The sequence below is a fragment of the Medicago sativa genome, chromosome 2 (assembly GCF_051527215.1).
Source record: "Medicago sativa cultivar Bolivia chromosome 2, Bolivia_mono, whole genome shotgun sequence".
In the NCBI taxonomy this organism is placed as follows: domain Eukaryota; kingdom Viridiplantae; phylum Streptophyta; class Magnoliopsida; order Fabales; family Fabaceae; genus Medicago; species Medicago sativa.
In genome coordinates, this window is record NC_140750.1 from 56,713,550 (window position 1) to 56,729,485 (window position 15,936).

Genomic DNA, 15,936 nt, shown 5'->3' on the forward strand with positions numbered 1-15,936 from the left:
TTCACTTTCAACTTCGGTTCCTTTCTCTTTCAAAGTGTTTCAAAGCTTAATACTAATCATCAAAATGTAAGAACTATAAAGAGCTCCATTCACAATCTCAATTCCCAAAAAACCCAAAACTAAAATCATATCATATTCTAATTTTCTACTGCAGATGGCTGACCCAAGCTCCCAATCCCTGCTACTACTTGTCTATATTATAGAAACACCATTTGCAAGGCTGAAGCAAGTTTCATCGTTTCTTCTAGAGTGAGAAAATTCAAAACTCAAAAAAAGCTTACCATATTACCAAGCATGTGCCAAAAAGATAACAAAAAGCCAAAGATACAACGCAACCTTGAGTTTGTAACTTGTGTTGTGAGTATTGAGAGAGTAATTAAAATTTCACGGTCTATGAGTTTTTTTTTTATAATTATTTTATCTAATCTTGTTTATTATTTGATTAATTAACGTTAGACTTTTAAAATCGTGGTATTCGAACCCACCAACTCTAAGACTTTTAAAATCTTGTTTATCATAATCGTGATAAAATAATTAAAATAATAAACTCATGAGGCTTTACTGCTGCCTCTCAGGAAATCTGGAAGATAAGGAATAATAGATAGAGTAAATGAGAGTGATATGATAGGCTATATGTGTTAAATTTAGTGTTTATAGACCATGGTGAGGTTTGGTGGGTTCATATGATCTAACTGTACAGACAATTGGTCCATCTTAGACCAATATTTTCAAAGGTTCATTTTATACGGCACCATCATTTATATCTTATCCAAAAAATGGTTACACATTTTGTCAAAAAATATGAAAATGACCCACTTCATAAATAACTAGCACTAGCCAGTTCTCACTAGACAACTTAGGATTTTTACAATCATGGGGAACGAGGTAATTCTGTTAGATACATGGGCTAGCATGTTTGGTATGAGAGCAAGAATTGCATTAGCTGAAAAGAGTGTTAAATATGAGTATAAAGAAGAAAATCTTAGAAATAAGAGTCCTTTACTTCTTCAGATGAATCCAATTCATAAGAAGATTCCAGTTCTTATCCATAATGGTAAATCCATTTGTGAATCTGCAATTATTGTGCAATACATAGATGAAGTTTGGAATGATAAAGCTTCATTGATGCCTTTTAATCCTTATGAGAGAGCTCAAGCTAGATTTTGGGTTGATTATAGTGACAAAAAGGTAACTTCTTAATTTGGGTTGTTAACCTCTTAATTTCATAATCAATTTTGGTGGGTTATATTGTTTTTAACCCTTCAATGAGACAAGACTCTAATAATAATTCAGAGTTCAGTTACAAAAAAATATAAAAGTTAAATAAAAAAAAAGAAAGATGAACTTTCAAAAACATCAAAATTTTATATGATATTTTTACCAAAGTTAAGTGAATGATTGATTGATCGAGAGAAAGGGAAACACGACACACTAACATTCTTTAGATACATTTAACAGTAACTTCAATTTATGAATGGCCTCTTACAACTTGTAAATGATAAAAGCTATTTAATTAAAGTTAACAAGCATGGATTTCTCCCTCAAAAAAAAAAAATGGATTTCTTATCTTATAAAGCGATCCGATAATTTTCTATTTATTACATATGCAAAAAAGAGAAAGTATGACTCCAAACATCTGATTATTTTATGCTTTGATCATCTTTTTTTCTCTTTTACTTGTTCTAACCGAGGGTCTAATCAACGGTGGTAGGTCTTCATTTTTCATACCAAATTTTAATTTCTAATTTTTCTTACACACAATATTTCATCACCTTTTAGAAAAAATCGTTTTATTTGCATTTGACATCGCAGGTTCTGTTCCTTGCGTGACTAGCTTTAGTTGTCCAAGAAGTACGTGCTTCCCTCCTTCAACACCAAATTGCATTCGTCGTATTTGTGAATGCATCTAAGTATAACAATTAAGTTAAAAAATAATGTTATGTTGCTTGTAATCCAACAATTTTATATAATGTTGCTACTCCTATAATTTTCCTCACTTTTATTTGTATTTTTGTCCTTTAAACTCATTTGCTTGATTTAGAACTCTCATTAGGGGGATTAGTGGACGATCTTAGTACTTGTTAGGCAGGCCTTACTAATTGCTAGTGGCCTTTACTTTTAGTGCTTATGTTCTATAAATTAGACACATTGGGTTGTAAATGATACACCTTAAAGAATACAATACGATCTTGTTCACTTTTTGTTCTTCCACCTTCATCTATATTCTTCTAATATATAGCTCTAATTTTGATTCATCTTTTCTATGATGATTATTTTTTTTCTTCTACTTCTATGTTTCCCTCTCTTGCTTTCTATATTCCCATAAAGTTGTTATGTTGTCATATATTTTTATCCAATTTTTTGTTACATTGAAAAACAAGCTAGTCCTTATTATGTCATTGAGACGGGCAAAATAACTATTTTTTTTTAGTGTTCGGAGTTCGAAACCCGAACTTTTCATATATTATGCATTGTCTTTATCAATTGAGTTAAACTTACGGGGACGGCAAAATAGCTTGTTTTGGCAAGTATGTGTGGAGCTAATTTATTTAATTTTTAAAAATTAGTTGGCCACGGTTTAATTGTGTATTTTTAATTTCAATGTTTCATATTAAGTCGATAATGCTTTAGCCGACCTAAGAAGTCGTTTTTTAGTTGACTCCTAATCTAATTCAATAATTGTTAAATTTTTTGATATTATGTCGGATGCGGATCTGGCTTAAGAAGTCATTTCTATTTTATTTAAAAGTGTTTTTTGCATTAGTGAGAGAAAATTGATTAACAATATGAGTTTTGTGAGAAAAATTGTGTTCAAAGTATGAACCATAAACATCAAAACTTGATAAAAGAAAATGTAAATTGGTTTTAAATTTGTTTACACCTTGTGAATTAAACATTTTTTTTTTTGAAGAGACTAAAATGAATTTGTATTACCACCTCAAAATGGCCTTCCCAGCACAAGCTGTGCTAGGGAAGAAACACCAAAGTTCAAACAGAATCACATTATAATTACAAGAGAAACCAAACCGCAAATGCGGAAGAAAACAACCACAAAAACTAACAATTAACCTATGCCAAGAGTAGTAAACGGACTAAGCCACCAACCGTGGTAATTGAGAGGAAGATTGATGTATTTTCCTTTCAACCATATGAAAGTTGTCGACTTAATCTTGTCTACTACCTGATGAATTGTGCTAATTTTGTCCTTGAATACCCTGTTGTTTCTTTCTTTCCAAATTTCCCAAGCAGTTGCAAACCAGATAGCCTGTAAAATATGTTGTTTTGATTTTGCAACACCACCAAGAAAACTGAACTGATTAAAATGACATTGTACATCGCTATGCATAACTGAACAAACACCAATCCACCTGAGAATGAACATCCAAACATATCGAAAAAAAATCACACTGTAAAAACAAGTGGGAAGATGTTTCAATTTCCTCACAGCCTCCAACGCAATACTGAGCATCAAAAGTAATAACATTCCGACGGAAAAGATTGTATTTGGTAGGAAGTCTATCCCGAAACAGACGCCAGGCAAAAATGATCACCTTCAAAGGAACGTTCTTGTGCCATAGAGAGGACGCAGGCACCACTTGTTCGACATGAGGAGAAGCCGACAACAAGTTATAAGCACTACGAACCGAATACACTGATGAAGTTTCCAACCTCCACAACCATCTATCAACTCTATCAACCTGCAAGGAAATATTATGAAGTAAAAGCCTAAGCTCCCCCACTAACTCCTCTTCCCACGCAAACAAACTTCGCCTCCACCTCCACGCACCACCCTCTACCCCCCACCCTAAAGAAAACATACCAAAAACAGACTCCTCCTTCAATAAAGAGAGCTCAAAAAGTCTATTAAATCGGTCCCTAAACGACAATCCACCTACCCACACATCCGTCCAAAATAAAGAATTTTTACCATCTCCCACTAACTGATGAACGTTACTATGAAACCACTCCTCCTCCCTCAAAGCGGATATATCCCTCCACCAACTTGAAACCTCATGGCCACCACCTACAGACAACCGACCCCCCTCTACTCCATATCTCGCTGCCAACACCCTAAACCATAACCTATCCCTCTCCACTAACAACCTCCAGCACCACTTCCCTAACAGAGCTCTATTAAAATCCCTAATTCTCCTTACCCCCAAACCACCAACCTCCTGACTCCGACAAATAGTTTGTCAATCAATCCAAGATATTTTCCTGTGGTCTACACTCCCCCCCCCCCCCCCCCCAAAAAAAAAATTTTTTTTTTATTAAAAATAGATTCGATAGAGGAAACAATACCTGATGGAGCCTTGAAAAAGGAAAGAGCGTAGACAGGCAACGACGATAGGACAGACTTCAACAAGACCAAACGACCACCAAAGGACAAGAAATTTGAACTCCAACCAGACAATCTAGTAGTTAAACGCTTAATAAGAGGATTCCAAAAAGCCAACCGACGAGCATTACCACCAATAGGCAAACTGAAATATCTCCTCTCTTTGCTCCTCATTTCATTTGAACCAACCATACATGTAACTAAAATCCATCATATCCCTTTCTCTTCGTTAAAATCTCTCCCCTTTCTTTAAATGAACCGAACAGACCTCAGATGAGTAAGAAATAGAATGACAAACTATTATATATTAGATTTATTTGCGCTAAAAAAGAAAAAGGAAGGATACAAGGATGGATATTAGTTATTTTATGGATGAGTAATTAAAAACGACGAGAGTAGAAATCGTTAAAGAGGGATTTAAAGGGCTCAAACTATTGATGGACTAATTTGAGTATTTTTTGCTGACAATTTGAATTTAATAAAATAAACATGATAAAGACTAAATTGCCAAAAAATATTTTTAAATTAAAATTGTTTTTCATGGTCGCATTGTTATGGACACGTTTTCACTTCTATTGTCATTAACTTAAGTGTCAAACTTCATAGAGACTAATTTGTCCCTCGTATAGAATTGCCAATGCCAAATTTTTATATTATTTTTTAGCTTTCATTGCAATTATGGTCCTCTATTTTTACTATTTTACGGGTTTGGTCCCCCGTATTTTTAAATTTGAGAGTTTTGGTCTGCCCATCATATTTTTGAACTGAAATTTGATGATATATGATATGATATATATAAAGAAAAATGCTAAGATGATGAAAAAATATCAACATCTCTGAAATTGTAATAAAAATATCTTAAAAAATTTCATTTAAAATATATCATATCACCATATTTTAGATAATATTTGATGTAGAGACCAAAGTTGTCAAAATTTTAAAATGAGATCAATTCTACAAAATGGTGAAAATAAGAAGAGTAAAACTGCAATCAAGTCTATTTTTAATTTAATGATTACATTGACATGTATTCAAATTGCAAGAGACCAAATTGATTCTTTAATCTAATTTAAATAAAGTTAAAAATAAAATAAAAAACCAATAAGAAAGAAGAACAAAATTAGTTTAACATTGGCCGGCTAATCCACGTTTATTGCGTAGAATAAGAATCATTCTCTCTTTATTCCTTGATTTCAATATAGTGAATTTTAGTCCAACCAAAAGTACATATCATAATTTTCTATATCATTCAAATCTTATCCAAAAATGGTTACACATTTTGTCAAAAAATATGAAAATGACCCACTTCATAAATAACTAGCACTAGCCAGTTCTCACTAGACAACTTAGGATTTTTACAATCATGGCGAACGAGGTAATTCTGTTAGATACATGGGCTAGCATGTTTGGTATGAGAGCAAGAATTGCATTAGCTGAAAAGAGTGTCAAATATGAGTACAAAGAAGAAGATCTTAGAAATAAGAGTCCTTTACTTCTTCAGATGAATCCAATTCATAAGAAGATTCCAGTTCTTATCCATAATGGTAAATCCATTTGTGAATCTGCAATTATTGTGCAGTACATAGATGAAGTTTGGAATGATAAAGCTTCATTCATGCCTTCTAATCCTTATGAGAGAGCTCAAGCTAGATTTTGGGTTGATTATAGTGACAAAAAGGTAACTTCTTAATTTGGTTTGTTAACCTCTTAATTTTATAATCAATTTTGGTGAGTTGTATGTATTGTTGTTAACCCTTCAATGAGATTAGACTCTAATAATTCAAAATTCGATAAAAAAAAATAAAATGTAGTAAAAATTGTTCATCCAAAAATTAAACTCGAGGCTTCCTTGAGTTATATTCCAAATTATAAGATTAATATGCTTATTTATTTTATTTTATATTTGCTATTATCCATTCAAGTGCAAAATATTAGAAATTATGGCTTTAAATATGCTTATTAGAAATCTCAGGGTTAAAATAAAAATTCATTTTCATCTTTGCTTTTTCTTTTTTTAGCTTATGAAATCGGCTTCCATCCTTGTTAGTATATATTTTTTGGTTAATTAAGTAAATGATCCCTATATATATTGATAATTTTGTTTTTAATTTTTATAAAATAAGATCACATTTTTTAGTATCGGTAACATTTTCCTTAACTTTTTATAGACCAAAAGTTAAGTCAGAAATTTTTTATAAGGACTAAAATTGTTGATGAAATATTTTACAGAGATTAAAAAAACTGATGGGAAATTTCACAGGAACGGTAAAAAATGTGGAAAAAAAAAAATTTCCGTCTATAAGTAACAAAAGTCGTGGATAAAGTAAATTAAATGATGGACAATACAAACATTCGGTATTGATCTTGAAGGTGGGATTTAGTATGGGAAAGTGGTGTTTTTTCCCACCATGGAAAAGTTGATTATGTCCATTAGATCAAATGAGGAACAAATTTTTATCCTACTCTCTCAACACTATATTATTGTTTTACACTATCTTCCACCCTCCTCTTTCATGTCTCCACACACCCATATCACAACCACCACTAAATTATAGATTCAGCAACCACCACACACCACCATGGTTGCTACTGGAAAACTCATAGATTTTATAAGTGCTTAATTGGGCTATTTACCCAAAGACACTTTGGTTCCTGTTAAGCTTTTGTTTAATAAAAATGGTGAAATTCATTCTTTTAATCTACCATAATCACTAGTAACTCGGTGCTAAAAGTGTGATGCTTAGATTTTGTTGAGTCAAAGCTTAAAAAAGGCAATCAAATTAAGAAGCAATATATTTAGGATAGGACCAGCGAAACATCAAAATACGAGAACTGATTGTGGTATTTTCACTTCGTGGAAGAAGAATCTGAAAATTTCAGCGGCAAAAAGAACAATTTTAACTTTCAATTACATTTTAAAAAAATATTATCCATAAAGGAAAAAAAAACATTATTAAAAACAAACAAGGAACTAGGGACAAATTAACCACATGAAAATAACATTTTCAGATCTATTTTGCTTAACAATCAGTGATGCAAAACCAAAAACCCCCGAGAAAATTGTTGTTTAAAGTGGTTAATTAACTTTTCTCTTAATTCGAACACGATTTTGTGGATCTATTTTCCTTTATTTTTGTGGATTTATTTTGGTCAACAAAAGGATTGGGTGGTGGTGGACGGCCATGGAAAAGGTGTTGGAAGATATTGTGAAGTGGTGGGAGCAAGGAGGAAGATGAGTTAGAGGGTGAGTGGTTAGATCTTATGCTGACAGACCATGATAAAGATGTGTTCTTTATTTAATCTAATGGACAAAAAAAACTTTCCCATGGTGGGAAACAACTCTCCTTTCCCATACTAAATCCCACCGATCTTTGAATGTATATGTAGGTTTATGACACTTGGAAGAAAATGTGGCTTTCAAAAGGAGAAGAATATGAGGAAGGGAAGATGGAATTGATCTCTATCTTTAAGACACTAGAGGGTGTATTGAGTGACAAGCTTTTTTATGGTGGTGACACATTTGGGTTTCTTGATATTGGTTTGATTCCTTTTTATAGCTGGTTTTATGCTTTTGAGACATATGGCAACTTCAAAATGGAAACGGAGTGTCCTAAACTAATGGCTTGGACCAAGAGATGCATGGAGAGAGATAGTGTGTCAAAATCTCTTCCTGATCAGAAGAAAGTGTATGATTTTGTTGTGAGCATTAAGAAAGTACTTGGATTCGATTAGAGAGACTTTGTGAGCATCAAGCTTTAAATATTTATGTTTAGTAGGCTTTGATTAATATATCATATGGTTTGCTAGACATTTGAGTGTGTCTACAATATTGCATTTGGAACCAAATATGATTGTAATAAGGTCTTTGTGTAATTGACTTGTGTTTAGTAGCCTTTGATTAATGTACTATGGTTTGCTAGACACTTGATTGTGTCTAGTATTACATCTGGAATTTTAGGAGGAGGAGGGATGATTGTCATTTGTTGCTATGGTTATTTTAAGTTAAACGCTTATATGATTTATGAATGACTCGTATGTCGTCTTTTAGTGGCAGATGGTGATCTATGTTTACGATTGAAATAATGATTTAATCTATACCAATTTGATTAAAATAACATAAAATAAATGTGTAGCTCGTATTGAACCAACATCAATCAAGTCACCATCTTAACCATAAATATGAGAAGGGTCGTGAATTTTTATTTCTGAACAATTTTATCCATCATTGTTTAAATTTCTGATAATTTTAAGGTACCGTTTGACCCGACTTTTTTTTCCACTTCTCTACATTTTTAAGGAGAAGGTAGGTCAACCACAATATCAATTAAGTACTTACTAAAAAAAGTACTTTTTTAGAATGTATAAAATTGAATTGAACGAGTTTTGACCAAAAGTTGTTGAATGCTACTCCCTCCGTTCCTTTATAACTGTCACTTTTACATAATTTTTTTGTTTCTAATTAACTGTCACTTTCAAAGTTCAATGTAACATTAAATGTTGTTTTTTCGATTATGCCCTTAGTAATTTATTGCAGAGAGAGAAATATATGAAATATGATTAAGGATATTATAGGCAAAACATAAGTTATTGCATCAAAAGTAGTGAAATACATTTAGTGTCTTAGTTTGTGTAAAAAGTTAAAATGTGACAATTAAAAAGGAACAGAGGGAGTACTTTAGAACTACTTGTTAGTAACAAACTATACATATCTTTTGGACAAAACATATTGCAAAAAACTAAGCGATTTTGGTGATTAGGGTTTGAAGTTTTTTGAATTGGGGAAGAACTGGACCACTTATTATTGGAAGAAATTTTGGTGATTTTGGAGTGTAGATTGCAGATTGTGTAGTTAGGGTTCCAATTGTATATATTTGGGGAAGAAAGAGTCGTTGGGGAAGAAAGAGTCGTTGGGAAAGAAAAGATCTGTTGGGGAAGAAAGCCAAAGCATTTTCTACAAATCAATCAATTTGGTCCTTATAAATGTTTGTTATTATCGGTCAAATTAGTCCTTGCCTACGTGGCGTCTGACATGTGAGAGGTTAACGGCCACGTCAGCACCATTAACGCTCCAGTTGAACAGAAGGACTTACTTGATTGACATTTAATAAATTCAGGGATTACATTGATATTTCGCATAATTGAGGGATGAATTTGGCCGATTCGTGAAAATTAAAGGACGAATTTGATGATTCACTCCAAACTAAGCATATATTTTTCTTATTAAAAAAAAACTATATGTATCTTTTCAATGACATCAACAATGTAATAAATATAATATCATATAATAAAAATTCTTATCTTTTTGAATGACACAAAAAATATAGGGTATAATTGAAATGGAGCTTCTACGGTGCAGTCATGAAACTGACTTTTTTGAAAAAGTTAATTTTGATATTAATGTTTGATTCATTTTTAAATTCATTTTTAAAATCTTGGAGTTACAGGTACTATTTTATATTGGAATCTTTAACATGCAAAATGCTTGCAACTTCTTGGACTTACAGGTACTATTTTATCGTTTGAATCTTTAACATGCAAATATAGTTTATGATATTATGTGATAGTCTTAAGTGTTACACTTTGTGGGGTGTTACGCTTAAATCAAGGTAAGATAAAATTAGATTAAGTGTAGTCTTGTTAATCTGATGAATTGATGATACTATGAAGACTGAACTTTTGATGTCATTGTACAAACAGTGGGGTGTTACTCACTACATTTTTGATGTTATAGTGTTAACTTCATCAGAAAAGTCATTCTCATGACTTCACCATAGAATTTTCCTAATTGAAAATGAAAAAACTAACTATCAGATTCAAAGTTTTGTGCAATATTTTGTCAAACAACTTTTAAATTAAAACTAGGTGTAAACCTACAAATAATAAAGTAACCAAACAACTTTAACATATTTTTTAAAGCCCTTAATTTTAACTTTTATTTTAAAGTAGCTTTTAGACCGTTAAAAAGTCAGGCTAAATGATACCTCCGTTCGATCAAAATCGGATGATCCAAACATAAAATCCGAACAGTCCGCTCTTGATCAGATAGTCTAGATGTGTTCGGTGACAGTCGTCCCACATCACACAACCTTGATCCGGAGATTGTCTAGTGAATGTCCCTGTCCAACTAGAACATTTGAGAATATTCTATATCCTTCAAATATTAGGTAAAAAAAAAAAAAAAAAACCACGAGCTTTATAAATAACATGCTCTATATATTGTTCACAAGTGACAACCTATAATTCACTTAGATTAGATTTAGTGATTTCTACAATCATGGCAAACGAGGTGGTTTTGTTGGATACATGGCCTAGCATGTTTGGTATGAGGGTTAGGATTGCATTAGCTGAAAAGAGTGTCAAATATGAGTACAAAGAAGAAGATCTTAGAAATAAGAGTCCTTTACTTCTTCAGATGAATCCAATTCATAAGAAAATTCCAGTTCTTATTCATAATGGAAAACCTATTTGTGAATCTGCAATTATTGTGCAGTATATAGATGAAGTTTGGAATGATAAAGCTTCATTCATGCCTTCTCACCCTTATGAGAGAGCTCAAGCTAGATTTTGGGTTGATTATATTGACAAAAAGGTAAATTTTTTGTTTGTTTTTCTATAATTTTCATCCTTAATTTTGGTGGGTTTTGATCAAAATTTTGAGATTCATGTTCTATTTTGTATATGTTAATTGACCATGATAAACACTGCTAATTTTTGTGGTAGATATTTTTGCCTTTTGGTAATTTTTGTGCTATTAAATCTCTTAGTACTTGAATCTTGTTAAAAATCAAATTATTTGAAACTACAAATGTAAATATAAATACCTGTGACACTTTCTGAGACAACTTATTGAAATAATTTATGACATGTGTTACATGTTTATATGTTGCTTACCAAAAAATTGTTAATCCTCTCATGACGGACAACTACCTAAGCTCCAAATACATTCAAAAGTCTAGAGTTCAAAGAAAATTTAGACTACCTCTATATATTTATAATTTATATGAAAATAATTTAACTTTATTTTATCGTTTGTTATAGAAGTAACAATAACGTACACACAAGTGTTTATGCGACAATCCTTTAAGTAAATTGTTTATCCAAATAATCATTCTTGATCTTATATAAAAAAAGAAATTACAAATCATTATTGATTTTGAATGTAGGTGTATGATACTTGGAGGAAAATGTGGCTTTCAAAAGGTGAAGAGCATGAGGAAGGGAAGAAAGAATTGATCTCTATCTTTAAGACACTAGAGGAAACTTTAGGTGACAAGCCTTTTTACGGTGGTGCCACTTTTGGCTTTCTTGATATTGGACTGATCCCCTTTTACAGCTGGTTTTATGCTTATGAGACATATGGTAACTTTAAAATGGAAGTGGAGTGTCCTAAGCTGATGGCATGGGCCAAGAGATGTTTGGAGAAAGAGAGTGTTTCAAAAACTCTTCCTGATCAAATGAAGGTGTATGATTTTGTTGTGAGCATGAAGAAAACACTTGGTTTGGATTAGAGATTAGGACTTAGTGAATCAAATTAATAATGTTTGCTAGTTAAATATGATATTGCAATAAGGTATTGTGTGATTGTGTCATGTGCTTAGATATAAGATATTATACTATGGTTTGCTAGACACTTGAGTGTGTCTACAATATGGTATTTGATACAGAGGAGTGATGAATGTTATTATGGTTGTTTTAAGTTGAACAATTATATTTGATCTATAACTAAATAACTCACACTATTTGGTAATTAATTGTTTTCTTTATTCACTTTAATTTATATTGTTGCTATAGTTGTTCCAACTTTTAGCAGCTAGTTCATATAAAACTGTTCACAAAGTGCTTCAAATGTACTGTTTTCCAATGTAGTAAACCATGCCCCCCATGAACTATATTGGCGTTTTTGCTTATATGGAGACAACTCTCTATAGTTAGGCATGGCAATGGGGCGGGATGGGGACGGGTCTTACCTTCCCCGTCCCCATACCCGATTCTCGTATACTTACCCGTTACCCTACCCATACCCAACGGGGATGAGAAATCAAATCTCATCCCCGTACCCGACGGGTTCAGGTATCCCCGCCCCATCCCCGTCCCCGCATTGAATATTTGTTTTTAATAAAAAATAGAAGTTTTTTTCATTCCCAAGAGCAACGTTGTAATACATTATCGAACAATACGCTCATTTTAACATTTGTTAGATGAAATGATTTAGTTGATACTTTAAATATCAATGGTAGTTTTTATTAGAGCAATGATATTCTAACAACCAAAAATCAACAACTTTTGTGACAACCACCAATTTTCAAAGGAAAAGTAGATAGTAACACGGAAACCAAAACAATAGAGAGAGAAAGTAAAAAGATAATGTGAGTATGAGAGATAAAGTTGTCACATAGGTTGTCACAAAATGGTTGTTAGAATATCATTTCTCTTTTTATTAACATGACAATTATCAAACAAAATAGAGCAATGATATTCTAACAACCAAAAATCAACAACTTTTGTGACAACCACCAATTTTCAATGGAAAAGTAGATAGTGACACGGAAACCAAAGCAATAGAGAGAGAAACTAAAAAGATAATGTGAGTATGAGAGATAAAGTTGTCACATAGGTTGTCACAAAATGGTTGTTAGAATATCATTTCTCAACAAAATAACATGACATATCAACATAAAGTAATTTTTTACATTTGGGACAGGTTTGGGTATGGGTTCGGGGTGGGTACCTATATACCCGTTACCCGTCCAATACCCATGTTTTGAAATCGAGGAAAACCCATACCCATACCCAAACCCAGTCAAAACGGGGAAAACCCGTGAGATTGGGTTTGGTTCGGGCGGGTAACCGTGGGTATGGGTTTTGTTGCCATGCCTATCTATAGTTAACTATCTTTCATCGAACACAGTTAACTTTAAAAACTTAATTGTTTTTTAAATTTAAATTTAAATATGTCAAAATTTCCCTCAAAAACAAAAGTCAAAATTATATGAAATTTGAGAATTAATTATCTTTTAGTTGCAAACTAATTTTGAATTTTATTGTTTTTTTCCTTCTCTTTTTGTTTATTATATTTCAGGGTATCTACAGCTTCCTCTACCACACCTTGTTTTGAAAACAAAAATCTTTTAGTTGAATTGCAAAAAAAAAAAAACTATTTTCAGTTGAACCTTTTTCTACTAAAAGTATGCCATTAACAATCTAATCTTCTTTTTTTTTAATACTTTGACCATGCGACTACTATTTCAACCGCAACTCTCACTAGCATTGATCACCACTTACTGTCAAAACAATTTTGACCACCACTTCTTCGTTGACCACAATTTTGCTTACTGTCGACAATCACTTTGACCACCGCGGACCACCATTTTGACTACCGTTGACAACCACTTTGACCACCGTTGACGAGCATTTTGACCACCATTCGGACCACCACTTTGACAACTGCAATGACCGCTATTGGAAAATTAAATAAAAAAGTTGTTACTCATTTCACCTCTTACATTTTCCAAACAATACAATGTAAACTTGGTTAGGTATCATCATTGCTAAAACTATGTAATGATTTAGTTTTAAAGTATCTATTGAAATGAAGTAGATTTTCTGCAGTGACGACATATGTTGTAAAGTTGTGAGTCGTCCGATCAAAATTGTAAGGTCGAAATCATTTTATTACAAGACACAGTTTTCAATCTTTACCATTTGATCTTAAATGAACGGTCGAGATCGAAATCTGTGTGTAACTGCGTATTTTTAATTTATTACAACATACACACTCTTTTTGTTAAAGGAACCTAATAGTTAAAAATTAACTTTAAAATAAATAAGTGGGAGCATCAGAGTTTGTTGTACATGTGATGTCCCTGTTAACAAAGTTATGTTCATGATGACCGTAAGCATACGCACTTGCTGCTAAGTATTCTTAGGACACGGATTTGGTGCTGGGCTGTTGGATGGGTTTATGGCACAAGACTCACAATTTTGTAATCCAATCTAATGGTCTGAATTAAAAACTGTGCGCTGCAAATCCTGGTCCATATTCTCATCTAAAAAAAGTTTGAACAATTAAAGTTTAAAAATGACTTTATTAATTGGATGGCCAACCCACGTTTAATGCATGGGATCCCTATCCTTCAATTTTTATTCCTCGATTTGTTGATCACAATCTTTATAACTAACCCCAAAAATAATTAACATAGGATTTAGTGATCTTCAACAATCATGGCAAACGAGGTGGTTCTGCTGGATACATGGTTTAGCATGTTTGGTATGAGGGTTAGGATTGCATTAGCTGAAAAAAGTGTTAAATATGAGTATAAAGAAGAAAATCTAAGAAATAAGAGTTCTTTACTTCTTCAGATGAACCCAATTCACAAGAAGATCCCAGTTCTTATCCACAATGGAAAATCTATTTGTGAATCTGCAATCATTGTGCAGTACATAGATGAAGTTTGGAATGATAAAGCTTCATTCATGCCCTCTGATCCTTATGAGAGAGCTCAAGCTAGATTCTGGCTTGATTATATTGACAAAAAGGTGACATTTTTTGTTTGTTTTCCTATAATTTTCATCCTTAATTTTGGTGGGTTGTGTTCAGAATTTTGAGATTGATTTTTAGGTGTTTTATATTTGCTATTATCAATTTTTTACTCTGGATTAGAAGATTGGAAATTAAATTTGATTTGCTTGTCTTTAGCATCTGAAATTGAATTTTCTTGTTGATGCATTTACTTGTGAGATTATTTGGTAGAATTTACCAAAACAACTTATGAGATGCCGATAAGTTGCTTTCAGCTTATTTACATAAGCTCTCCAAGATAGTTTATGGAAACATCTTATAACTTCTTTGAAGATAGTTTGACTTTATTTTATCTTGTTGTAGAAGTATCATATACATAAACACTTCTATAATAAGTGCTTATGCTACAAACGTTTAATTAAGCTGTTTATCAAAATAAGGTCTTGATATATTGCAAAGATTACAGTCAAATACGACTACCGGCTTGAATGTAGGTGTATGCTACTTGGAGGACAATGTAGCTTTCAAAAGGGGAGGAGCATGAGGAAAGAAAGAAGGAGTTGATCTCTATCTTCAAGACACTAGAAGAAACCTTGGGTGACAAGCCTTTTTATGGCGGTGCTACGTTTGGATTTCTTGATATTGGTTTGATCCCTTTTTACAGCTGGTTTTACACTTTTGAGACTTATGGCAACTTTAAATTTGAAGTGGAGTGTCCTAAACTCATGACTTGGGTCAAGAGATGCATGGAGAAAGAGAGTGTTTCAAAAACTCTTCCTGATGAGAAGAAGGTGTATGATAATGTTGTGAGCATGAAGAAAGCACTTGGCTTTGATTAAATATGAATATGATATTGTAATAAGGTCTTCTTTTATTTTCTCCTGTGTTTGTTTTGTTAGCTTTGATTACTTTATAATGATTTTCTAGACACTTGAGTGTGTCTGCAGTATAACATTTGGAATGATATTCATCATAATTTGGAATGATATTCATCATTTTCTCCTGATATATAGTGAGGTAATGCATTGATTCATACCTATGGTATATGTAAATCTGATGAGGGTGCGAGACGTGTTTT

General features: G+C 32.4%; 2 protein-coding genes, 1 long non-coding RNA gene and 1 pseudogene across 5 annotated transcripts; all 4 read left to right on the forward strand.

Moving 5' to 3' along the window:
- Positions 1 to 741: 741 nt before the first annotated feature.
- LOC146949181 (glutathione S-transferase 3-like) lies at positions 742 to 8,392 on the forward strand. 2 transcript variants are annotated; one of them, XM_085745251.1, is made up of 2 exons: positions 742 to 1,188; positions 7,727 to 8,392. In XM_085745251.1, exons 1-2 carry the CDS (start codon positions 874 to 876, stop codon positions 8,069 to 8,071), a joined length of 660 nt encoding a protein of 219 aa, XP_085601377.1. In that variant the 5' UTR covers positions 742 to 873; the 3' UTR covers positions 8,072 to 8,392. The 2 variants fall into 2 exon arrangements, with proteins under 2 accessions (XP_085601377.1, XP_085601376.1); XM_085745250.1 differs by lacking the exon at positions 742 to 1,188 and adding an exon at positions 5,679 to 6,017.
- On the forward strand, positions 1,202 to 2,211 carry LOC146949182 (uncharacterized). Its single transcript, XR_015027163.1, has 2 exons — positions 1,202 to 1,707; positions 1,813 to 2,211. It is a non-coding gene; the product is annotated as an uncharacterized LOC146949182 (long non-coding RNA).
- A 2,171-nt stretch (positions 8,393 to 10,563) lies between the features above and the next one.
- Positions 10,564 to 12,090, forward strand: LOC146949183 (glutathione S-transferase 3-like). The gene is made up of 2 exons (XM_085745252.1): positions 10,564 to 10,928; positions 11,503 to 12,090. The coding sequence occupies exons 1-2, from the start codon at positions 10,614 to 10,616 to the stop codon at positions 11,845 to 11,847; spliced, it is 660 nt and encodes a 219-aa protein (XP_085601378.1). The 5' UTR covers positions 10,564 to 10,613; the 3' UTR covers positions 11,848 to 12,090.
- Positions 12,091 to 14,433: 2,343 nt separating this feature from the next.
- LOC146949184 (glutathione S-transferase 3-like) lies at positions 14,434 to 15,866 on the forward strand (annotated as a pseudogene). Its single transcript, XR_015027164.1, has 2 exons — positions 14,434 to 14,875; positions 15,353 to 15,866. The product of XR_015027164.1 is annotated as a glutathione S-transferase 3-like (transcript).
- The last annotated feature ends 70 nt before the right edge of the window (positions 15,867 to 15,936 follow it).